The following is a 26,611-nucleotide window of genomic DNA, read 5'->3' as shown; positions in this document are numbered from 1 at the left end:
TTAGCTTTCAAAGGGGGCGGAGGCCCCACAGGATTAATGCGAGGGTGCTGCAAGGGTTGTGGTGAGTAAAAGGGTTCCACGGCATTGTACTTGGGAACTTGAGTGCGAGGCGGGGATGCAAGAGGTTCTCTCGAATCATCCGCATCATGAACCGCATTTGGATCAAATGAGTTTAGGCGGATGTCGAGGGCTTTAAGCGAGCATCAATTTCCTCCTTGACCGGGGAGCGAACTTCTTTCAACATAGAAGTTTTGAGGTCCGCAAACATTGAAAGAATATCGGCCGTGGTCAACGGGGCACCCGGGTTAATGGGGGCGACGGGAGCAACGGCCGGAGCAACAAGTGCGTCGGTCGCGGCGGGGGGTAGATTTTGACCATCCTCCGCAAGTGGTGCGACACCTCCCTCATTCCCTAGATCGACCATATCCTCTAAGGTTGTAAAACCTTATATTAGAGCACGAGGCTCTGATACCAATTGAAAGGATCGATACGGTCGACTAGAGGGGGGGTGAATAGGAGACTACAAATTTTACTCTTTCTTGTCAATTTTAAGGCTTAGCGGATAAAAAGGGTTCACTAGATATGCAACTAGGTGAACACAACCTATATGACAAGCAAGCTCTAAGCTAAGTATGCTAGGCAACAAACTAATTAGCAAGCCAACAAGCATGCAAGGCTAAGTAAAGTGCGGGAAAGGATTAACCACAAGTGAGACGAGGACGCGGATTTTATTCCGAAGTTCACTCTTCCTTGGGGAAGAGCTACTCTCCGTTTGGAGCGGTGCCGGAGCCAAAGCTTGCGGAACGCCACCGAATGCTCACCGTAATCTCCTTCGAGTCACCCCCAACGGATGAGCCTCGAATCACTCGGGGTTGGTCTTGAAGGCGACCACCACACCTTTACAAACTTCTCCGGAGCACACCACAAGCAAGGAAGCTTCCGGAGGAACCTCTAACCGCCTAGGAGCCCAAGCTCCAAGAGTAACAAGTCATGGTGGATGAATGTTGCGGGGAATGCGATTTGGTTTGGTCAAAGTGTAGATCGGGTCTTGCTCTCCCAATCCCCAAAGTTTCAACAAGATTGGGTGGAGGGGTGTCCAGTAAGTTTCGAGGTACCCCGTGCGCACGGGCCAAGTCAGCCCCGTGCGCACGGGGTGTCCAGTAATATTCTGACTACCCCGTGCGCACGGGGGTCAGAGACCCCGTGCACAAGGGGTGTCCAGAAGATTTCTGATGAAACATCACAGGACACCACGGCAAAGCACACAACAAGTGGAATAACTGAGGAGGTGTAGGAGGGCTGGTGTATCTGTCTTGGAGGCATTCCCACACGACACTAATTCCACGAAGACCCCTCTTGATAGTGCGGTTTTACCTACGACTCAAATCGAACCAAAACGAAAAACCTTCGAGTCGCCGGTAACCATGCCTTTGATCTTTTTGGACTGGGGGTCGCACACCTCCATCAATGGACACCTTGGAACCAACGTCCTGAGATAAACTTTAGCAACCAACATTAGTTCCACTAACCACATTGTCATCACACCGAAATATAATCTAAGTGATACTTGCACTTTCAACTGCCAACTCGAGAGCTCCTTCATGGCCCAAATGCAATGCATGCACCTATGCCGTGCGGTGGCGACAGTGCACAGGAATGAGACTGAGCAGGATGCATTTACTTGGACGTGTTCTATCTCTGGACAATATTCTGCCAAATCTGTTTATAGTAGTCTATGCAATGGGTGGCCCAAGTCGCCCCTGGCGAAGTGTGTTTGGAGGAGCTGGGCATCTCTTAAATGTAAGCTCTTTGTCTGGCTGGCGATGCAGTACATGATTTGGACGTCGGACAGAAGGGCTAGGCATGGTCTACAGGATGCGAGTTCAACTTGTTACACTTGCCTGCAGGACGAGGACAACGTTGATCACATCCTCTTTTTGTGCCCGTACGCCCGGGAGGTGTGGTACAACACATGGGACACTCTACAGATTAACACTCCACCTTCGTTAGCAACTGAGACTACCTTGGAGTGGTGGCTTCGAGCAAGGAAGAGTTTCCATGGGCTGGAAGGAGAGGTTTCAACACCACGGTCACTGCGGTCCTCTGGGCTTTGTGGAAGCAAAGAAATGCGAGAGTGTTCAATAGGGTGGAGCAGCAAAAAAATCAGCTCGAGCTAGTCACCTCTATGTTACTTGAGATAGCCGAGTGGAGGCAAGCGGCAGGCGGTGTTGGTGGATTACAACGTTTTGTGAGGAGTTAGCCTAGGTGTAATTTGGGTGGTGTTGGTGTTGGGGTTCTTGTGTGTGCCGTATGTTCGCATCCGAGCCACACGTCTTGTAATTATACTTTCTTCTTCTTCTATAAAAATATGGTACGCCTTTGGCGTACTCTCGGAAAAAAACATCTAATTTTTTTTGCGGGTGATATTTTCGTCTGAGTTGCTATTATACCTTTTTTTCGTGGAGAGCATATATAAGATAACGTCCCGTGGGTTTGCTAGTACGATTTTTTAGCAGTAAACTTATCCAAAATAAAGTTAGAATATACTAGTATAAAAGTAGTACCGCGCCATATTCAACACAGAGGTAAATGGAGGGTGGATGGGGACGCTGGTCTATGGGTGTATATATACATCCTGTATGAAAAAAATAGTAATTAAGTAAGAAATCAATAATTCTGAAAATATTTTTGAAATAAACTTCACCTTCCATTGTACTTGTAAAAAATCCAATAAAAAACCTTTGACTTCTTTTAAAAAATCGACCAAAATAGTGTGAATGGTGGTCTATAATAGCAAATATTTTTCTGCTTTTTGCCCTGAAGTCAACGTTGGGTTTTTATTCCCGAAAAATTATATACTAGTGCAAAAGAAAGTCAAGTTTATTCAGAAGAACTTCTAAACTTATCTGACTTTTTTTGTAAATTTTCCCATATAGGGTGTATCTACAACCAGGATTATTTTTTATAAGAAAATTCGAAAACAGAGAATCAAATTTACGAAGTTGGAGCCATTGGGGGTTATTAAACGAAAGCAGGTAGCTGTCCGAATAGGAAAAAACTGTAGCTTCCTGGAACAGGGCTGGCAACAGGGCTTTATCGCGCCTACTGCAAGCAAAAGGACGACTCACCTCTAACGCTCTCGCTAGCAGGCCGGCCCAATTATCGTGCGTGTTGTAGCTTCCTGGAACGGTCCTGGAAGCTTCTATGGACCGATTCGAACTAGTTCCATAAGCTTACACACGTTTTTTTTTTCCTTTTTATTTTTTGTGTGTTTTCTGTATCTTTTTCATGAGTTTCTTTCATTTGTTTTTGGGATTTCTATTTGTTTTCATTTTTCCATGTTTTTCGAATACATGTCAAAAAATTTGAATACAAGCTTAAATTTTTCATATACACGCTGAACTATTTTTAGATACACGTTGAACATTTTCTCCTTGTACATGCTGAACATTTGATCCAAATACGGGTTGAACGTTTGAAAAATGCACATTGAACATATTTTATATATTGGTTGAACATTTTTCAGATACCCGTTGAAATTTTTCAAAATACAAGTTCAACATTTTTTTGGATACACATTGAATTTTTTAATATATGCTGAACATTTTATCCGAATACATGTTCAAATATTATTTTTCACTTGCACATTGATTTTTTTTATATGCATGCTGAACATTTTTCATACACATGTTGTTTCCAAATACACATTGAACATATTTTCCAAATACATGTTGAACATTGCAAAAATGCACATGGCACATCGTTAAAATACAAGGTGAATATGTTTTCAACACACATGACACATTTTTGATAAATGGCACCAACATTTCTTTGAACGTCAGAAACATTTTTGAAGTGTTGAGATTTTTTAAAAATAAAATCATGAACTTTTTTTAATGGAACGAAACATTTTCCAAAGTTGCAACAACAAATTGTTCATTGAATAATTTTTTAATATCAAGAACATATTTTTTAAACATGTGAACATTTTTTAAATATAATTAGCCATTTTCTAGACAATATAAACATCTTTTTACAAATTACTTGAACCTCTTTTTTACATTAGATGAGAATTTTTTAATGCACTTACTTTTTTTTAGAAAAGTAAGTAATTTAACTGAAAAATATATATGTTTACATCATTTCTAAACATAAACAAAAAATGAATAAAAACACAAAGAAATGAACAAAGCAAACCAACAGCTCTCTTTTGGGCCGACCCACTATGGAGGCTCCTTGAGGCGAGCCGATCGTCCATCTCGCTAAGGCAATTGCTGTTGAATAAAAAAACCACAACGAACCAGTTAGGACTTTTCATGGGTTATGCTTCACATAACAACAGTGCATTATATGCAACACGAGAAACAAATAAAGAAAGATGCTAGAAGCGAGAAGTAGACCCTCCCATATTTCGGAACGACGCACCACGAGAGGACATATAGGCCCGACGCTATAAAAGGACCGATCCATGTGAGGGGTGCTGGTGCTATTGTCCGCTATAAGCGGTGCATGCCAATCCTCATTTGGCGCTTCAGGCACCATTTTATGATGTTCCCACAACTTGGCGCGCACTCCCCTCTATTTGGGGCTCGACCCATTTACCAATTTTTTTTTTAGAAATTCTTTCTGTAACATTTAGTTCAAGACCCAGTAAGTTCGTGTGCCCCTTGGCTTTACCATTTTTCCTTTATTTGCACATATGATCTGGTTTTTTTTCTTGGTTTTTTTCCTCCCCCCCTTTTTGTTTTATTTCTTTGTGAACAATTTTCAAACAAGAGATGATGCACCGCGGGTTGTTGCAGAACTTGTTGAAATTATTTTAGTGTGATTTATTAGTATGAAACATTAGTATTTACTTTAGACTAAATTGGAACTAACATTTAATTTATTAATAGTAGAATATTTTTTACATATGAGTAATATGCATGGGGCATTTTATTGTGGGTCTTTTCTCATGCGTGCTGGCATGATGAGATGACATATTTGTATGTTAGGAGAATTTTAGTTAGTAGGGATCAATTATTTAGGTCATGCATGGTGGCATGGTGAGGTGTCATAGTTATATATCGAGAGAATTAGATTTCGGGAGGATCACTTATTTAGGTACACCGGATTCGTGAACTTTTTTTGTTCAAATCCATGATTTGTTTTCTAACTTCGTGCATTTTTTAGCCCGTGAACTTTTTCTAAATTCGTGAAGCTTTTCAAGTGCATTAACTTTTAGCACCGACCTTTTTCAAATTCGTGATTTGTTTTTCAAACTTCATGAATATTTTTTAGGTTAATTAACTTTTTTAATATTTCGTGAAGTTTTCCCAAATTCGTGAACTTTTAGCTTTGATTTGTTTTCTCAAATTCGTGAAAAATTTCAAATATCGTTATTTTTTTTAGATTTCGTGAATTTTTTCTCAAAACTTCTTGAACTTTTTACAACCTTTCGTGATCTTTTTCTCAAATTCCTGAATTTTTTCTGGACTTTTTCTCAATGGGTTTTCCTTTAATTTGTGAACTATTCTCCTTAAAATTTTAAAATTCACAAGCATTTTTCAGAATTTGTGAACTTTTTTTCTCAAAATCCCGATTCTTATAAAATTCATGAAAATTTTCAAATGCACGAATTTTTTAAATGCGTGAACTTTTTTGAACTGGTGAAATCTTTTGAGTTCAGGAGGTTTTTCACGTGTATCAAGAAAAGACGATCCTATGTTTTTTCTGTTCACAAGAAGAAGTGTTTCTTGTGTTCAATTATCTATCTCAGTCCAAGGTGTTTTCTCAGCTACACCATATTACTTGTAAACATCAGCAAATTTTTTTGCAATTTTTTTTTTGTTATAGAAATGATTTTCCCTTTTTAACCCAACCATTTTTTCCATCGTACTGTGTTCGAAACGGTTCAACGAAATAGATCCTCGCTGAAGGGAAAATATTTTGCATTCTTGTACATTTGGGTCGCGGCTTGCGCTATGCCTCATTCGGACGCCAGTCACATGGATCTGGCCGAGATCTAGTGATCGCTGGCCCCCCCTGCGGCGTCCACATCCCCGTCTTGGGCCCCGGCTGGTTTGACCACAAAGGAGTGCACATTATTGGCCTGTTTGGCTTTGCGTGTCGGCCTCCTTCTCACGGTCATATGTGGCATGGTTACAACTGGTGATGATACTAAGAACGAGGAGGAGGAGCAGGAGGATTGTGATGGTCCTAAGGAGGAGGAGGAGGAGGATTGTGGTGATGCTGAGGAGGAGGGCAGAGATTATAATGACAATAATAAGGATGACGACAAGATATAAGCTGACAGACTGCGCGGATCAGAGTAGTCGTACTCTAACCAGGATAAATAATGTTTGTTCTTACTATATATGTAGCTAGACACTATAAGAATATTTAGTGTGTTCTATGTAACCGAACATAGATTAAAGCTATTGGAGTTACTGAGTTATACTGCTCTTGCTTGCAAATATATTAAATGGTTATATTATTGTGCACATGGATGATAATATATTTGATCAGTACGTGCGTCATGGGTCGTGGTCTTGTGGATAAACCATGCATGGTGTACATGACCTGAAGGTACACATATTTTCGTTTGAATCATGCACCTATGTATGTAGTCTCGTGCAATCAACTACTCATATTTTATGGACTACGAAGGCTGCTCTAGCACAGTATTCATCAAATAGCTAGACTAAAGATAATTATAATTTCCGATCAAACTAGAAGAGGAGCATGAGTTTAATCTCTTCATACGTGTAGTAGGTAGATACACATATTACTGTACCAAAAAGCAGCCAATAAATATTTCTCTGACATAGTAGGGAGCAGATCGATCCGATCGAAAGAAAGAGTAATGATTCGGATGTAAATGATAACCCGATACAAAAATGTTGTATATAATTACTAACATTTAACCGCATGAGTGAGCGGCGCTGTATCTGAATAATCGTACAATTAAACAGATTTGTTGATGTCACAATATCCATATAATGCAAATATACTTGTATCACAAAAGGACAAAGTTCACCTCCTGCGGGTATTTCAAAGACTATTTAGAGAACACTCGTAAGGCAAACGGTCGGGGATAATACAGATCCAATACACTTGACGGGAATACTATTCGAAGATAAGCACTTCCACCATATTAAACCACCTGAGAAATGGCTCTTGGTACCTAGCAAACAAACACTCTCCTTGGTTAGTCTCCTGAAAATCATAAATATAGTGTAAAATTGTGTGAAATTGTTGTTCATACTAAAACCAAAATTATGTATCAAGAACATTATAATCGTGTATTCTCAATAATTAGTTCGACCAGTAACCTATATTTGAATAACCAACATTGCATTCATCATTATAGTAAAGCAATGAAGTTCCATACTCTCTTTTTGTGCCATAATCCTTTTTCGGCATGGTCAGAATTTTTTTCAATAGCACAATGGTTGAAAATTTGCCCATGTTGCCAACTATAATTTTAGAATAATAAAAAGCAATATTTGGGTATGGAAATTCACAAGACTTTTGGGAAGGTAATTGTTGTCAAGAGACATTCTGTGATCAAGAAAGTTGCTGGGAAATATGATGGCTATGAAGCCAGGCAGGAAAATTCATCTCCAAAAACATTACCTTCATAAAACTACGCAAGCATTTTATCAGGATAAAGATTGAGGTGCACATGCGGACAGATGTTATACAATGAAGTTTTTCCTTAACTATATATAGAGAGACGTACCTTCCGAAGTTCTGTAACAATTGATCCTACTAGACAAAAATAGTGACTAAATTTTACTTATTAATAAAGCATTGGGACAAGCTAGTAGATTCTCTATTTATAATTAAGTGATAAGATACCATTGAAAAAGCAACAAAGAGAGCATGTGGCATAGTGGGTCCTCACCTCTGCACCAGTCACCATCACCATATCACTAGTTTTCACCTCCGTCACTTGGAATATTGCTTATTTCACCTACAAGAAATAGAAGAAAAGCAACTGATGGAAATGTATGTTTATGGAAAAGAAAAAAAGTACACCACATAAAATTTGCACAAACCTTAATGTCATTATTTTGCATAACAGATTTTCCTACTTTACAACATGGTCACCAATGTATATGTATATATTGTGTAAAATAATCTCCAAACATACAAGAAGGTCACTGTAATGAATTAAATATTTCGGTTGCTGCATACACTGCTAGACTTCTCCTAAATGCAATTTCATAACACCAATATCATTATGTTCATCGTAAGGAATTAAATACTTCAGTTGCCGACCTGATTGAATATTGCGGCTCTCTGACTCTTGATTTACATCATTAAAAACGACTTTATGAGCTGCAAGAATAAACATGAAATATGTGAGGCCCAATAAAATATATATATTATATAGTTCAGGAGGAATATAGTATGTTTTGATGGTGACATATACATTTCAAGAAATCAAAATAAGATAAATAAAACACAAATAACTTGTTCATCCACCCAATCCATCCTCTTTACACTCACATGCCGTCACATGTATCATACATACATGAAATATTGCATGTATGCTTGTATATGTAAATATGAATTGAGAGGTTCCTATGGTGCAGGTTCATTTGAAACCCTAACCATGAACTCTACCATATATATAAGCCACCAAGTCACGTTTTTTTGGCTTAATTGATGCCACCTTTCAAAAGCCACCTCCAAATCTATAAGAGAGAAACACCTTTTTATTGGTTATGTTTAGACATCTTGTTGCTTCAATACAACAAGAGTAGGATGTGTTTTGTTTCTCCAATCTCTAGTGGGAGTAATTTTACGTGTTTTATATTTCACGTTGACTTTCATGCAACACATGTATGTAACTGCATCTATTTTATACGATCAAACCACCTCATCTTTTCTTCTATGCTCTATATAAATAGCCATGTCGCAAATGTAGAACCATCTGTTGTTTTTTTAAATACATAACACGAAAGGATATTATATATTACTTAAAAGTCGATATAAGTTGCTAATATCAGGTAACACTTATAGATTATGTAATAAGGTTCACAGACTTGTATGTAAAATGGCGGGCACAATTCAAAATAATTAATTTTCTACAAACAATCATAGCCATGCTAATCTATATGTATTTGTAAAACCATCCTCGTACTCAAACCGGGATTTGGATGATAAGCAGTCAAGAGTGTGATAGTTAGATTAAATTAATCTTGTCAATAACAACTAATTTGTACACTGGTTTTCTCTGCGCAAAAGGTTTGATCATGTATGCATATATGCGCATTATGGTAGTGTATGTAAACAGACCTTGTGACTGCTGCTAGCAGAAGTTGATTGAGAATTAGAATATTATGGACAATGGACCATCTTATAGTGAAAAAAAAATTGAAAGATACGTTATGTATTAATTAAATAATGTCATGCCTTTGCATGATAGGTATAACATGAACAGAAGCAGCATATTAGGTGATGACAGGGTGTCTCCATGCAAATATTGCTCAAATCAGCATAACCAATCTGACTATCTTATATAATATAGTATATTGAATTACATTGGACCATAAAAATGTCAATACTATATATTCATAAACCATTCAGTTAACATTCTATGGACTATAGGTCACTGTCATGTACCATGATAATTATTAGTGGCATGGTAGCTCATTATAAGTAATCACTTGTGATATGACGTGTGATATAGGAATGCTGAATATTGCATCGGACATTCATTTTCCTCTGATTACATTATCTTGCCTCTTTAGTTCCACCTGCAACACATCTAATCCCATCTGTACATGAGATGGGTCAGGATAAAAATGAAGTACACCCCAGTATCACTAAATAAATTAACCAGTTTCTCAGATAGCAAGACATGTACATACGAAGATAATATGCCTTTGAATATAAACACCAAACTAGATGTGTCTCACAGTGTAGCCACTTAACATTAACCATGCGCTGATACAATGATCAATCAATATATCCTGATTGTTCTGAGAACTCATACAAACTAAGCAAAAAAATTCATAACACTCACTTACTTTTTATATACAAGGCCTCAACATATTTCGAGTCTAGATTCGACCATTGATTATATTAGCCAACAAACTAGTGGTATAAGTTATATGCACTAAATTATAGCTTTGGAATTATTTTTTGATGCAAAACAAATATACTTTTTGTGGCCTTAATCATATTTTGTTGGTCAAATTGATGTTGAAAGATAGACAAAAACATGATGTCCCTTGCATATAAAAACGGAGGGAGTACTACTGAAAAACAACAAATAATGTACCAAGTGCAGAAGCATTATGCGCAAAAATTACACTTGACATATGATCTGTACAGAAGATATTATGTAGTCACAAACCATGGAAGTCGATCTAGAAAAGAAAGTCAACATTCATCGCTTGTCCAATATATAGTTTATACTAGCTAGGCATTCCAAGCTACATATATATCTACCGTAAAGTAAGGATATATACCTGCTGTATAGAATGTGCAATAGGGATAAACACGGGAGAAGTGCTGATCCGTTTCAAGCACACGTTGATGCTGCCCGGACTCTAAGCTGATCATGAACACTCCCGGTTCCGCCTTCAAGAAAATGGAACCCAACTGCTCGGAGAACCCGATCACCTGTGGCCAAATTCAGTGGGTACATACCATTGTATTTGTATATATACTCAAAAACTGAAGACAAGATTCAATCTAATTTCAAAACAAAGTTAAATTATTGTAAAAATTCATTATATTAAATGGATTTTGATAGATCAAAATCCGAAAGACCTTGCCTTTGCTTCTGTGGCGTCGTCGTCATCATCCGAAAGACCATCCTCATCATCAGAGTACGTGGGTATGTCAATACCGAAGAGCCCATCAGCATCGGCATCGGCATCAGCATGGAACGGAAAGGCGTTGAGTCTAAGCAGGATACGGTGAACCCAGGCGCCATCATCGTCCCTCGAGAACAACACGACGAAAAAGTTGTCGATCACACCGGCCAAACCCAGCCGCGCGTCCTGAGCCGGCGCGAGAACAAAGTCCTCGCCCCGTGTAGCATCTGGTGTCCCCATCAGTAGAAACCTCTCTGTCTCGAGGTGAAATTCGAGCACGTTGCGGCCCTCTCCCGTCATCCAGAACACGGAGGCGCCGTTGCCGGAGCCGGACACGGCGCTCGGCTTCCTGTCGAAGTGCCACCCCTCGCGCGCGCGCAAGACGGCTGCCGGGCGACCGCCCCAGCTTCTGGTCACGGAGCTGTAGACGTAGACGAAGATGCGGATAAAACTGGGAGGGTGGAAGGGGCCAGGAGGCATGTACTCGCTGTACGCGAAGACGACGCGGAATGGCGACGAGTGGCAGTCGCCGTGGTGGGCGTGATCGGCGTCGCAGACCAGCGCGGCGCCGCAGCTCTGTCCGCGGACGAAACCGGGCGCTGATGGAACGAGGTTATGTTCCTCAGTCAGGGGGTCCCACACAAGGAGCTCACCGTGGCTGTTGTCGTCCCTGGCGGCGTCGAGGAGCAGGCGGCCGTGGGTGCAGCCGTAGCCGTGGAAACCAGGGCGGTGCTCCACGGCAGATGCCAACGGCGGGGCCGGCAGATTCATCGCGCCTTTCGTGGTGCGGGTGAAGTGAAGCGAGCCGTGGACGTCGTCGGAGTAGAGACCGAGGAGAGGTGGGATGTTGTGGTGGGCCATGCGGAAGGGGCGGAGGAAGTTCTCCTCGTCGTGGACGACGCGCCGCCACGGTTTGTAGGACGAGCAGACAAAGGCAAGGGCGATAGGCTCCGGCGGGAGGCGGTGGAAGACGTTGCGGAGCATGTCGTCCGTTAGGTGCTTGGGTGGTTGCGGCGGCAGGGTGGGCTGGTCGCCGGAGTCGAGATGCTCATTCTCCATGACGGCGGGTGCCTAGGGCTAGGGCTTGTGGGCTGGGACTAGCTAGGAAGATGGAGAAGGAGACGAGTGAGAGATCTGAATAGAGAAAGAAACGCAGGAGGGGAAGGCGCTGTAGCCAGCTCGCCCGGCTTTGTCCGCTGCGGAAAGTTGTAAATGCGCCGTAGTTACTACTTACTATTCCGGTTACACCCTCTCTTCGCTTTCGCGTTAAGATTGCTGAGAAGAATCTTCGCGTTTTGTTTCTCCAAAGTACGACTTAAACTTTTCAACAAAGTAGAAGAACTACAATATGTTTGCAAAAAAAAAATCCCAAATCCCAATTTTTGGGTAGGCCGTACATATCTAGTTCAGCTGTGTTTCATTGGATTTTGACATTATTAATTATTTTTCATTAAAGGTTTTCATTGCTTTTTCATTTGGGTCTCAGAACTATTTCATTTCTATTTTTTAGAGTATTCAGATAATTTTTCATATCATTTTTAAAAATTATCTTTCATGGTTGGGCTAGCTCTAAAAGTGTTCTTTCCACATATTTCTATATGATTTCATTTCCGTCTCATTGCAAGTTTTAAATATTTTCATACATTCCCTTTGGCAAGTTTTTGTTATTGTTTCATTCCACAATGCATTATATTTCATCTCAGATTTGATATAAGTTTCCTTATGGTTTACTGCATTCCCTTTAGCATGTTTTCATTATTTGTTCAGTATAGTTTCCTTCATGTATCATCATGTATTTCACATAAGTTTCATTATGATATCAAGTTGTAATTTAAACTTCTTCAAAACATGTCCAAGATTAATCTTGTTTTAAAGATTTAAATGTCATGAACACAAATCTGCAAACAGATTGTAAATCGGATCATTAATTCGAATGCTAAAAGTGTTTTAAATTTTAGGATCAAACTAAAAGTATGTGTGCATGGACCGTGGGGTGAAAGAATAAAATATATTGAGTACAACAAAGTTTTGCACCTAAACAGTGGGTGGTTCTGCAGCAAGAAAAGGAGAAATAACATATGATAAAGAAAATGAATGAAATACTTTGTATATGATATATGTACATGAACACATCGCACATTTCAATTGGCTAGCAAGACACTAGTAGAAACCGGCTCGGCTAGAAAATTCTCCCTCCAAAATCATTGCCCTCTATAACACCTGGTGTCTCCGTCAATAGAAGCCTCTTCGTCTCTAGGTGAAATTCTAGCAAGTTGTTGCACTTCCCGATCATCCAGAACACAACGGCTCCATTCTGGGCCACGCTCTCGGCTTTGAATTGAACTGGCACCTCGCGCTCACAGTGGCTGCTGGGCGGCCGCCCCAGCTTCCAGTCACAGAGCTGTAGATGCACACAAAGATGTGGATGGGCACCATCCATGGGCGGGTGCCGGCAGCTAACATGCATGTAGCCATGTACTCGCTGTACGCGAAGCCGATGTGGGTTGATGACGACTGTCAGTGACTGGAGCCGTAGACCAGTGCCGCACCGCAGCTCTGTCCTCGGTGGAAACTAGGAACGACAGAATGAGGTTATGTGCGCCGATTAGTGGATCCAACATAAGGAGCTTGCCTTGGTTGTTGTCATCGCGGCTTGAAGGAGCTTGCGGCCATGGGTGTAGCCGTAGCCGCAGCCGCGGTATCCAGGGTGGTGGGCGACCACATGAGGCCTTCGGTGGGGCCTAAATATTCATCGCGCCTGACATGGTGGGAATGAAGTTGATCCAGCGGTGGATGTCGTCAGGGTAGAAACCGAGGAGTGGTGGGATGTTGTGGTGGGCCTTGCGGAAGGAGCGGATGAAGTTCTCCACATCATGGGTGATATGCCCCGCTGCATTTTGTAGGACGAGAGGACAAAGGCGAGGGCTCTGAGCTCCGGCGGGATGCGCCAAAGCGACGGAAGAAGTTGCGGAGCAGGTCCTCCATAAGGTGCTTGGGTGGCTGCGTCGGCAGGGAAGGCTGGTAGCCGGCGTCGAGACTGTCATTCTCCATGCCGATGGTTATCAAGGGCTAGGGCTTGAGACTATAGAGGAAGATGAAGGGTAAGGGCATAATTGAGATCTTACGCAAAGCAAAACGAACCGCGAAAGAAACGCTGGGCTGTTTGAACAAATGGAGAAGGCACTAGCTACGGCTCTTGTGTGCCACGAATAGCTCGACAGCTTTGTCTGTTGGGGAATGTTTTAAATGCGACGCGTGGTAGTTACACTCTGTTTGTTTTTGTGTTTCTATTCGTTTACACCCGCGAGAAAAATATTGCCGCCTGTTTCTCCAAACTAAGACTTGAAACTTATCAACGAACAGAAGAACTACAATGTTCACAAAAATCCCAATTTTTGTGTTGATCGTAAATATCTAAAAACTGGATTTTACGAAAAAGCTCTACCACTTCAAGTTTTTATGTAGTACTATAAGTTGAGGAAGCGCTGTTCTTCGACCCTGTGTCATCCCCACTTGGACGACTCTCAGTGGGACTAGGGTCCATGTCGCCGCCAACCCTTTCTCCGTGTCGTCCAACATGTATCCTCCATCATCCGGCCCATGGTGGCGGCCAAGCCTCTGTATTTTCCTTCATCCTCCTTGACCATTCTTTCTCTCTTGCTACTTCTTCCCCGAGCATGGTATCCCCCATTGGCACGGGTCAGGTGCCTTCGGCAGTGGTCGAGGCTAGCTCGGACATGGATTTGACAACATAAATCCCATCTGATCCAATTTTGTTCGTGGCTATATGTCACCGGTGGCCTCCGCGTTGCACCAGGTTCATCCATCCATCGCTAATCCGCACAAATCTGAGCTGCGCCAACAAAATTGTCGTTGCGCACATGCAGGAGGCTGATAAATGGTGACTAAGGTTGGTCCTTGAGTCTGGAGCGGCAGAACACTGTGCATGATCAGTCGGTTGAATAGAATGGTTTCCCATGCACATATGTAGCCTTGTGCAATCAACTACTCATATTTTATGGACTTACGAGGCTGCTCTAGCACAATACTCATCAACTATAGCGAGACCAAGGATAATTATAAGTTCCGATCAACCTAGGAGAGGAGCAGGATTTTAATGTTCATACGTGTAGAAGGTGGACACATATCACACTACCTAAACAGTTGATAAATATTTCTCACGGCATAGTAGGGAGCAGATCGATGCGACGTAAAGAAAGAGTAATGATCCCAATGCAAATGACAATCTGGTACAAAAATGTGATTGACATTGTAGCTGAATAATTTTGGAATTAAACAGATTTGTCTAGGTCACAATACAGAATATAATGCAAATATATATGTATCACAAAAGTTTGAAGTTCACTTCTTGCGGCCATTCCAAAAAATATTTCGAAAACACTGGTAGGGCAAACCGTCGAGGATAATACAAATCCAATATACTGAATGGGAATACTATTACGGGCAACTACATTGTGTGGGAGAAGCAGAATTTCGAAGCTCAGCACTTCCAACAGATTTTAATCAACTGAAAAATTGCTCCTGGTGCCTAGCAAATTAACACTATCCTTAGTTAGTCTCCTGAAATCATATATGTATATATATATCAAGAATTAATAATCACACACACACACACACACACACACACACACACACACACACACACACACACACACACACGCACGCACGCACGCTCGCGCACACACACACACACACACACACACACACACACACACACACACACACATATATATATATATATATATATATATATATATATATATATATATATATATATATATATATATATATTATAGTACAACAATGAAGTTCGATACTCTAGTTTTGTGCCATGATCCCTATTTTGGGCATGCTCACTATTTTTTGCAATAACACAATGGTTGAAAAATTTCCATGCTTCCAATTCAAATATTAAAATCTTAGAAAGAAATATTTGGGTACGTAACAATTGATGCTACCAGACGAAAGTAACAACTAACTTTGACCTATTCATTAAGCATTACGATAAGTTAGTAGATCTCTCTGTTTATGATTAAGCCATAAGGTAGCATTGAAAGGGCAATAAAGGGAGCATATTTTGGAGAGTGGGTCCACACCTCTACACTAATCGCCATAACCACCATGACTACTGATCATCTCGGTCACTTGGAACATTGGTTTTTCCACCTACAAGAAATAGAAGAAAAGCAGCTGATGGAAACATATATGAAAAAAACTACACATGATAAAATGTACCCAAAACTTAATGTAATTATTTTGTATAATAGCTTTTTCTACTTTACAATATTGTCGTCGATGTGTATGTACAGGTGGTGTAAACATAATCACCAAACATACATGAAGCTCATCTTAAAGAACTAAACATTTCAGTTGCTGCACATACTACTACACATCTCCTAAAGATAACTTCACAACACCAACATCATGAAGCACATCGTAAGGAATTAAACATTTCAGTTGCTGACCTGGTTGAATATTGTTGCTCTCTGGGTCTTGTTGTACTTCATTCAAAGTGGCTTTGCAGGCTGCAAGAATCAATAAACATGAAATATGTGAGACCCAATTAAATAGATGTAGTATACAGTTCAGGAGGATATACCATGCTTTGATGGTGAAATATGAATTTCTAGAAATCAAAATAAGATGAAGAAACATAAATAACTTGCACATGCACCTAATCCATTCTATTTATACTCTCATGTGGACACATCTATCATACTTAAATGAAAATATTGCATGTACTTGTATATCTAAACATAAATAGAGAGGTTCCCTTGGTGAAGGTTCATTCAAATCCTAAAAATCAACTCCACCAGGTCACGTTTTTGTTGGCTTTATTGATGTCGCCTTTCAAAAGCTACCTCTGAACGTATAAAGGAGCAACACCTTCTTATGATTTATTATGTTTAGACAAGTTCTTGCTTCATTACACCAAGAATAGGATGTGTTTTGTTTTCTCCAATCTTTGTTTAGAGTAATTTATGTGTTCAGTCTCTCAACTTGACTTTCATGCAACACATGTATGTGATTTGATCCAAATTATACAATTAGATCACCTCGTATTTTTTTAAGCTCTACCTATATAGCCATGTCTCAAATGCAAAACCATCTTTTGCTTATAGAAAGAATACATAATACCAGAGGATATAATAAATTCTTAGTAGTCAATATAAGTTGCTACTTTTAGTTAACACTTATAGATTATGTAATAAGGTTCAAATATTTAAATGTAAAATGGTGAGCACATTCCTAAAAAAATAAACTCTACAACAATCGTAACCATGCTAATCCATTTATATTTATAAATAAAATCCTTGAATCAAATCAAGATTTGGAAGATAAGCAATGTAAGGTGTGCTAGTTTGTTAAATTAATCTCATAAATTGCCAACAATTTATATGCTAGTTTTGTCTGCACAAAGGGTTTTGATCAGGTATGCATTCTGGTAATGTACGTAAGCAGAACTTGTGACTTCTGTTAGCGGAAGTTGATGGGAATTATAATATATTATAAGCAATGGGCCATCTTATAGTGAAATAATAGAAATGGAAGACATGCCACACATGCCTTTGCATGCTAGCTAGGTACAACATTTTTTTTGCGGGAAAGGTACAACATTAAAAGATGCATCATATTAGGTGATAACAAGGTGTAGCCATGCGAATGTTGCACAAATCAGCATAGCCAAATCTGATTATCTATTAAAATAAAGTATATTGGATTACATATGACCTTAAAAAATGTCAATCATATACTGGTCATACCACACATATAATTAACATTCGATGGACCTATGTCAACTCATTGTCGTGTACCAGGATAACTATTAGTACTATGTGTGATATTGGAATGCTAAATTCCATTTTCCTGGGATTACTTTATCTTGCTTCTTTTCTTCCACCTGCAATGAACACATCTAATCCCATACGTGCATGAGATGGTGCAGGATAAAAATCAAGTACTCCCTAGGATAATGAAATATATTTAACCAATTGCTCAGTAGCTAGACATGTACACATGAAGCTAACATGCCTTTGGACATAAACACAAACTAATGGCTGCTATACAGTGTAGCCATTTAATATTAACCATGCACTGATACAATGATCGATCAATATAGCCAGATTCTTCTAAAAAAATACATACACACTAACCACACTTTTTGAGTCTAGCTTCGACCATTGATTTAGCCAACTATAAATTATATGCACTAAAAAGTATAGCATTGGAATTATTTTTGATGCAAATCCAGTGACAATACTTTTTATGTCAATAATCATATTTTGTTGGTCAAATCGATTGTCAATGATAGACAAAAAGAACATGAGGTGTCCTTGCATACAAGCAAAGGAGAAATTACTACTGAAAAACAACAATTAATGTACCAAGTGCAGAAGCAATATCCTCAAAATTTACAGTGGACATATGACATATATGTACAGAAGATATTATGTAGTTTAGACCACTGAAGTCAATCTAAAAGGAAGTCTAACCAATTTCAAGAAAATAAATTACTGAACTACTGCCTCCGTTCTATAATGTAAGACGTTTTTTCACACTACACTAATTTACATATGTATCCAGGGGTTCACATGAACTGCGGCTAGCTAGGTCTCCCAGAGCCGTTGGCATTCCGTATTCCGTAGTCCTTTGTTTTCCCAGCCTCCTGGCCCTCCTCACACATAACTTTTCCTATTCAATATCTAGCGGAATGACAGAGCGTCTGCCTTTTCCAAAAATAAAAACTAAGTATGTGGATCTCCAATATTGATATAGCCAGGTAAAGTACATATGATGTACATAACTTTAAGGCATGCTGACAAGTGTTCATGACATGACTTTGATCAACATTCATCGCTCGCCCATTATGTACTTTATATTAGCTAGGCATTCCAAGCTACATATACATCTACTGTAAAGTAAGGATATATACCTGCTGTATAGACTGTGGAATAGGGATAAACACGGGACAAGTGCTGATCTGTTTCGAGTACACGTTCATGCTGCCCGGACTCTAAGATGATCATGAAGATACCTGGTTCTGCCTTCAAGAAAATGGAATCCAACTGCTCGGAGAACCCGATCACCTGTGGTCAAAGGTACAAAATTTCAGCGGGTATCATTGTGTTTGTATATGTACTCAAACCTGAAGACCAGATTCAATCTAATTTCAAAACAAAGTAAAATTATTTTAAAAATTCATTATATTAAATGGATTTTGATAGATCAAAATCCGAAAGACCATGCCTTTGCTTCTTTTGCGTCGTCGTTGTTAGGAAATAAACCACGAGTGTGTCATGGTGTGTGTGCCAGGGTCAGTCGCGTGCGTGTGTGCGTGGATGGCGCGTGAGTCCGAGCTCATGTCCGTGTCCATCCAGCGGCTAGGTCATGCGGCGATGGTTGTTAGTTGCAGCGAGCGCAGCGGATGCATGATGGTGACCAGGTATAGCGGAGGAGCAGGTTGCTCACCGTGTTAGAGGACCGGACCACCAGGATGGATATGCCTGCATGGCCCGACGTGCTGTTGGTGCATGCATGGTCATGTCATGGTGGAGATTTTTCAGGGTTGTTAGTGGGCGTGCGTAGGTGCTGTTTGTTAGATATAATCTTGATGTCTTATGTATCTGCATGTTTACTTTCGTATTTGCATGTAGTAGCGTGTCTGTGTAGAGGTACGTGCGAGGCGTACACCTGATGGTTCAGTTTGAGGAGCATGCATGGTGAGACTCCAACGTGCAGTGAGAAGCTGCGACATGCAAAGACCTGAAGCTAACGGGCTGCACAAGTTATCTAGGAAGTTGTTATGCATGCGTGTGTTAGTGCCATAAGAATAGGTGATGGATTAGTTGGTTAGTGGAGCAGGTCGTGTGCACAAGAGCCGGGCACGTTGTGGCCTGGCAGCTCGTGCGAGCTAGCTAGTTAAGCGTTGTAATTCAGTTTGTGTGGTTAAGAAATACAGAGAAGAAAAGCCGTGAGCTGTGTGATACAGCACGGCACCAAATATCATGTGTTCTTGTGTGTGTTGTGTGAAACAACTAAGAGAGAAGAGGTGAGCTGAGAGAGTCGGCTCCAACAATTTGGTATCAGAGCTAGGTGATGAGGAAGACGATGCCGCGTGACACTTCAGCGAGTGGAGCGTTGGTGCCGAGCGACTCGGCGGCGATGGTGGCTGCCGCGACGGCAGCGACGACGGCGGCGGGGAAGCTTCCATTCCCGCTGCTCACGAGGACGAACTACGCGGCATGGGCGATGAGGATGAAGTACCTCTTGCGTGCCAATGGCGCGTGAGGTGCCGTTGATCGCGAGGCCACGTCCTCGGAGGTCGACAAGGGCAAGGAGGAGATGGCCATGACGATCATCTCCCAGTCCATCGACGACTCGACGCTGCTGCGAGTTGCGGAGAAGGAGACCGCGGCCGATGTGTGGGCGGCGCTACGCTCCATGCATGTGGGCGTCGAGCGCGTCCGAGAGGCGAGGGTTCAATCCTTGCGCTCGGAGTTTGATGGCCTCAAGATGGGTGATGCGGAGTCTGTGGATGACTTCGCAGCGAGGTTCACGACGCTCGTGGGGCTCATCCGTGAGCTCGATGATCAGATGGAGGAGAAGTACGTCGTGAAGAAGCTGCTGCGAGCCGTCTCCAACAAGTTCATCCACGTTGCTTCGTCGATTGCATTGTTCGGTGACACGAACAAGATGGCCATGGAGGAGGCCATTGGTTCACTCAAGGCGCACGAGGAGCTCGTCAAGGGGCGGGAGACGACACGTGAAGAAGAGCAGCTCCTCATGGCGAGAGGGCATGACTCATTGCGAGGACGCGGCCGTGGTGGCCGTGGCCGCGGACATGGCCATGGTGGAGGGCGCAGAGACAAGAGCGAGGTACAGTGCTATAACTGTGATGACTTTGGACATTTTGCTTGGGAGTGTCCAGAGAAGAAGAAGGAGAACGAGGAGAAGGCGCTGCTGGCCGGCTACGGCAGCGACGGACCGGCTCTTCTTTGAAGTATCTGCGTGAAGAACGGCCATCAAGATTAGGAGGTTGAATGTTAGATATAATCTTGATGTCTTATGTATCTGCATGTTTACTTTCGTATTTGCATGTAGTAGCGTGTCTGTGTAGAGGTACGTGCGAGGCGTACACGTGATGGTTCAGTTTGAGGAGCATGCATGGTGAGACTCCAACGTGCAGTGAGAAGCTGCGGCATGCAAAAATCTGAAGCTAACGGGCTGCACAAGTTATCTAGGAAGTTGTTATGCATGCGTGTGTTAGTGCCATAAGAATAGGTGATGGATTAGTTGGTTAGTGGAGCAGGTCATGTGCACAAGAGCCGGGCACGTTGTGGCCTGGCAGCTCGTGCGAGCTAGCTAGTTAAGCGTTGTAATCCAGTTTGTGTGGTTAAGAAATACAGAGAAGAAAAGCCGTGAGCTGTGTGATACAGCACGGCACCAAATATCATGTGTTCTTGTGTGTGTTGTGTGAAACAACTAAGAGAGAAGAGGTGAGCTGAGAGAGTCGGCTCCAACAATTTGGTATCAGAGCTAGATGATGAGGAAGACGATGCCGCGTGACACTTCAGCGAGTGGAGCGTTGGTGCCGAGCGACTCGGCGACGATGGTGGCTGCCGCGACGGCAGCGACGACGGCGGCGGGGAAGCTTCCATTCCCGCTGCTCACGAGGACGAACTACGCGGCATGGGCGATGAGGATGAAGTACCTCTTGCGCGCCAATGGCGCGTGGGGTGCCGTTGATCGCGAGGCCACGTCCTCGGAGGTCGACAAGGGCAAGGAGGAGATGGCCATGACGATCATCTCCCAGTCCATCGACGACTCGACGCTGCTGCGAGTTGCGGAGAAGGAGACCGCGGCCGATGTGTGGGCGGCGCTACGCTCCATGCATGTGGGCGTCGAGCGCGTCCGAGAGGCGAGGGTTCAATCCTTGCGCTCGGAGTTTGATGGCCTCAAGATGGGTGATGCGGAGTCTGTGGATGACGTCGCAGCGAGGTTCACGACGCTCGTGGGGCTCATCCGTGAGCTCGATGATCAGATGGAGGAGAAGTACGTCGTGAAGAAGCTGCTGCGAGCCGTCTCCAACAAGTTCATCCACGTTGCTTCGTCGATTGCATTGTTCGGTGACACGAACAAGATGGCCATGGAGGAGGCCATTGGTTCACTCAAGGCGCACGAGGAGCTCGTCAAGGGGCGGGAGACGGCACGTGAAGAAGAGCAGCTCCTCATGGCGAGAGGGCATGACTCATTGCGAGGACGCGGCCGTGGTGGCCGTGGCCGTGGCCGCGGACATGGCCATGGTGGAGGGCGCAGAGACAAGAGCGAGGTACAGTGCTATAACTGTGATGACTTTGGACAATTTGCTTGGGAGTGTCTAGAGAAGAAGGAGAACGAGGAGAAGGCGCTGCTGGCCGGCTACGGCAGCGACGGACCGGCTCTTCTTTGAAGTATCTGCGTGAAGAACGGCCATCAAGATTAGGAGGTTGAATGTTAGATATAATCTTGATGTCTTATGTATCTGCATGTTTACTTTCGTATTTGCATGTAGTAGCGTGTCTGTGTAGAGGTACGTGCGAGGCGTACACCTGATGGTTCAGTTTGAGGAGCATGCATGGTGAGACTCCAACGTGCAGTGAGAAGCTGCGGCATGCAAAGATCTGAAGCTAACGGGCTGCACAAGTTATCTAGGAAGTTGTTATGCATGCGTGTGTTAGTGCCATAAGAATAGGTGATGGATTAGTTGGTTAGTGGAGCAGGTCGTGTGCACAAGAGCCGGGCACGTTGTGGCCTGGCAGCTCGTGCGAGCTAGCTAGTTAAGCGTTGTAATCCAGTTTGTGTGGTTAAGAAATACAGAGAAGAAAAGCCGTGAGCTGTGTGATACAGCACGGCACCAAATATCATGTGTTCTTGTGTGTGTTGTGTGAAACAACTAAGAGAGAAGAGGTGAGCTGAGAGAGTCGGCTCCAACAATTTGGTATCAGAGCTAGGTGATGAGGAAGACGATGCCGCGTGACACTTCAGCGAGTGGAGCGTTGGTGCCGAGCGACTCGGCGACGATGGTGGCTGCCGCGACGGCAGCGACGACGGCGGCGGGGAAGCTTCCATTCCCGCTGCTCACGAGGACGAACTACGCGGCATGGGCGATGAGGATGAAGTACCTCTTGCGCGCCAATGGCGCGTGGGGTGCCGTTGATCGCGAGGCCACGTCCTCGGAGGTCGACAAGGGCAAGGAGGAGATGGCCATGACGATCATCTCCCAGTCCATCGACGACTCGACGCTGCTGCGAGTTGCGGAGAAGGAGACCGCGGCCGATGTGTGGGCGGCGCTACGCTCCATGCATGTGGGCGTCGAGCGCGTCCGAGAGGCGAGGGTTCAATCCTTGCGCTCGGAGTTTGATGGCCTCAAGATGGGTGATGCGGAGTCTGTGGATGACTTCGCAGCGAGGTTCACGACGCTCGTGGGGCTCATCCGTGAGCTCGATGATCAGATGGAGGAGAAGTACGTCGTGAAGAAGCTGCTGCGAGCCGTCTCCAACAAGTTCATCCACGTTGCTTCGTCGATTGCATTGTTCGGTGACACGAACAAGATGGCCATGGAGGAGGCCATTGGTTCACTCAAGGCGCACGAGGAGCTCGTCAAGGGGCGGGAGACGACACGTGAAGAAGAGCAGCTCCTCATGGCGAGAGGGCATGACTCATTGCGAGGACGCGGCCGTGGTGGCCGTGGCCGCGGACATGGCCATGGTGGAGGGCGCAGAGACAAGAGCGAGGTACAGTGCTATAACTGTGATGACTTTGGACATTTTGCTTGGGAGTGTCCAGAGAAGAAGAAGGAGAACGAGGAGAAGGCGCTGCTGGCCGGCTACGGCAGCGACGGACCGGCTCTTCTTTGAAGTATCTGCGTGAAGAACGGCCATCAAGATTAGGAGGTTGAATGTTAGATATAATCTTGATGTCTTATGTATCTGCATGTTTACTTTCGTATTTGCATGTAGTAGCGTGTCTGTGTAGAGGTACGTGCGAGGCGTACACGTGATGGTTCAGTTTGAGGAGCATGCATGGTGAGACTCCAACGTGCAGTGAGAAGCAGCGACATGCAAAGATCTGAAGCTAACGGGCTGCACAAGTTATCTAGGAAGTTGTTATGCATGCGTGTGTTAGTGCCATAAGAATAGGTGATGGATTAGTTAGTTAGTGGAGCAGGTCGTGTGCGCAAGAGCCGGGCACGTTGTGGCCTGGTAGCTCGTGCGAGCTAGCTAGTTAAGCGTTGTAATTCAGTTTGTGTGGTTAAGAAATACAGAGAAGAAAAGCCGTGAGCTGTGTGATACAGCACGGCACCAAATATCATGTGTTCTTGTGTGTGTTGTGTGAAACAACTACGAGAGAAGAGGTGAGCTGAGAGAGTCGGCTCCAACAATTTGGTATCAGAGCTAGGTGATGAGGAAGACGATGCCGCGTGACACTTCAGCGAGTGGAGCGTTGGTGCCGAGCGACTCGGCGGCGATGGTGGCTGCCGCGACGGCAGCGACGACGGCGGCGGGGAAGCTTCCATTCCCGCTGCTCACGAGGACGAACTACGCGGCATGGGCGATGAGGATGAAGTACCTCTTGCGCGCCAATGGCGCGTGGGGTGCCGTTGATCGCGAGGCCACGTCCTCGGAGGTCGACAAGGGCAAGGAGGAGATGGCCATGACGATCATCTCCCAGTCCATCGACGACTCGACGCTGCTGCGAGTTGCGGAGAAGGAGACCGCGGCCGATGTGTGGGCGGCGCTACGCTCCATGCATGTGGGCGTCGAGCGCGTCCGAGAGGCGAGGGTTCAATCCTTGCGCTCGGAGTTTGATGGCCTCAAGATGGGTGATGCGGAGTCTGTGGATGACTTCGCAGCGAGGTTCACGACGCTCGTGGGGCTCATCCGTGAGCTCGATGATCAGATGGAGGAGAAGTACGTCGTGAAGAAGCTGCTGCGAGCCGTCTCCAACAAGTTCATCCACGTTGCTTCGTCGATTGCATTGTTCGGTGACACGAACAAGATGGCCATGGAGGAGGCCATTGGTTCACTCAAGGCGCACGAGGAGCTCGTCAAGGGGCGGGAGACGGCACGTGAAGAAGAGCAGCTCCTCATGGCGAGAGGGCATGACTCATTGCGAGGACGCGGCCGTGGTGGCCGTGGCCGTGGCCGCGGACATGGCCATGGTGGAGGGCGCAGAGACAAGAGCGAGGTACAGTGCTATAACTGTGATGACTTTGGACATTTTTCTTGGGAGTGGCCAGAGAAGAAGAAGGAGAACGAGGAGAAGGCGCTGATGGCCGGCTACGGCAGCGACGGACCGGCTCTTCTTTGAAGTATCTGCGTGAAGAACGGCCATCAAGATTAGGAGGTTGAATGTTAGATATAATCTTGATGTCTTATGTATCTGCATGTTTACTTTCGTATTTGCATGTAGTAGCGTGTCTGTGTAGAGGTACGTGCGAGGCGTACACCTGATGGTTCAGTTTGAGGAGCATGCATGGTGAGACTCCAACGTGCAGTGAGAAGCAGCGGCATGCAAAGATCTGAAGCTAACGGGCTGCACAAGTTATCTAGGAAGTTGTTATGCATGCGTGTGTTAGTGCCATAAGAATAGGTGATGGATTAGTTGGTTAGTGGAGCAGGTCGTGTGCACAAGAGCCGGGCACGTTGTGGCCTGGCAGCTCGTGCGAGCGAGCTAGTTAAGCGTTGTAATTCAGTTTGTGTGGTTAAGAAATACAGAGAAAAAAAAGCCGTGAGCTGTGTGATACAGCACGGCACCAAATATCATGTGTTCTTGTGTGTGTTGTGTGAAACAACTACGAGAGAAGAGGTGAGCTGAGAGAGTCGGCTCCAACAATTTGGTATCAGAGCTAGGTGATGAGGAAGACGATGCCGCGTGACACTTCAGCGAGTGGAGCGTTGGTGCCGAGCGACTCGGCGGCGATGGTGGCTGCCGCGACGGCAGCGACGATGGCGGCGGGGAAGCTTCCATTCCCGCTGCTCACGAGGACGAACTACGCGGCATGGGCGATGAGGATGAAGTACCTCTTGCGCGCCAATGGCGTGTGGGGTGCCGTTGATCGCGAGGCCACGTCCTCGGAGGTCGACAAGGGCAAGGAGGAGATGGCCATGACGATCATCTCCCAGTCCATCGACGACTCGACGCTGCTGCGAGTTGCGGAGAAGGAGACCGCGGCCGATGTGTGGGCGGCGCTACGCTCAAATGCATGTGGGCGTCGAGCGCGTCCGAGAGGCGAGGGTTCAATCCTTGCGCTCGGAGTTTGATGGCCTCAAGATGGGTGATGCGGAGTCTGTGGATGACTTCGCAGCGAGGTTCACGACGCTCGTGGGGCTCATCCGTGAGCTCGATGATCAGATGGAGGAGAAGTACGTCGTGAAGAAGCTGCTGCGAGCCGTCTCCAACAAGTTCATCCACGTTGCTTCGTCGATTGCATTGTTCGGTGACACGAACAAGATGGCCATGGAGGAGGCCATTGGTTCACTCAAGGCGCACGAGGAGCTCGTCAAGGGGCGGGAGACGGCACGTGAAGAAGAGCAGCTCCTCATGGCGAGAGGGCATGACTCATTGCGAGGACGCGGCCGTGGTGGCCGTGGCCGTGGCCGCGGACATGGGAGGGCGCAGAGACAAGAGCGAGGTACAGTGCTATAACTGTGATGACTTTGGACATTTTGCTTGGGAGTGTCCAGAGAAGAAGAAGGAGAACGAGGAGAAGGCGCTGCTGGCCGGCTACGGCA

The 26,611-nt window shown here is 44.3% G+C and overlaps 2 protein-coding genes across 2 annotated transcripts; one reads left to right on the top strand and one right to left on the bottom strand.

Moving 5' to 3' along the window:
* Positions 1-10,754: 10,754 nt before the first annotated feature.
* LOC109782619 (uncharacterized) lies at positions 10,755-11,876 on the bottom strand. Its single transcript, XM_020341242.1, has one exon. The coding sequence runs from the start codon at positions 11,874-11,876 to the stop codon at positions 10,755-10,757; it is 1,122 nt and encodes a 373-aa protein (XP_020196831.1).
* Positions 11,877-21,393: 9,517 nt separating this feature from the next.
* Positions 21,394-22,287, top strand: LOC141023107 (uncharacterized). The gene has a single exon (XM_073499428.1). The coding sequence runs from the start codon at positions 21,394-21,396 to the stop codon at positions 22,285-22,287; it is 894 nt and encodes a 297-aa protein (XP_073355529.1).
* The last annotated feature ends 4,324 nt before the right edge of the window (positions 22,288-26,611 follow it).

Source organism: Aegilops tauschii, chromosome 5 (genome assembly GCF_002575655.3).
Source record: "Aegilops tauschii subsp. strangulata cultivar AL8/78 chromosome 5, Aet v6.0, whole genome shotgun sequence".
Taxonomy (NCBI): Eukaryota; Viridiplantae; Streptophyta; class Magnoliopsida; order Poales; family Poaceae; genus Aegilops; species Aegilops tauschii.
The sequence above is the reverse complement of the archived record's forward strand: the minus strand, read 5'-3'. Positions and strand labels throughout refer to the sequence as shown.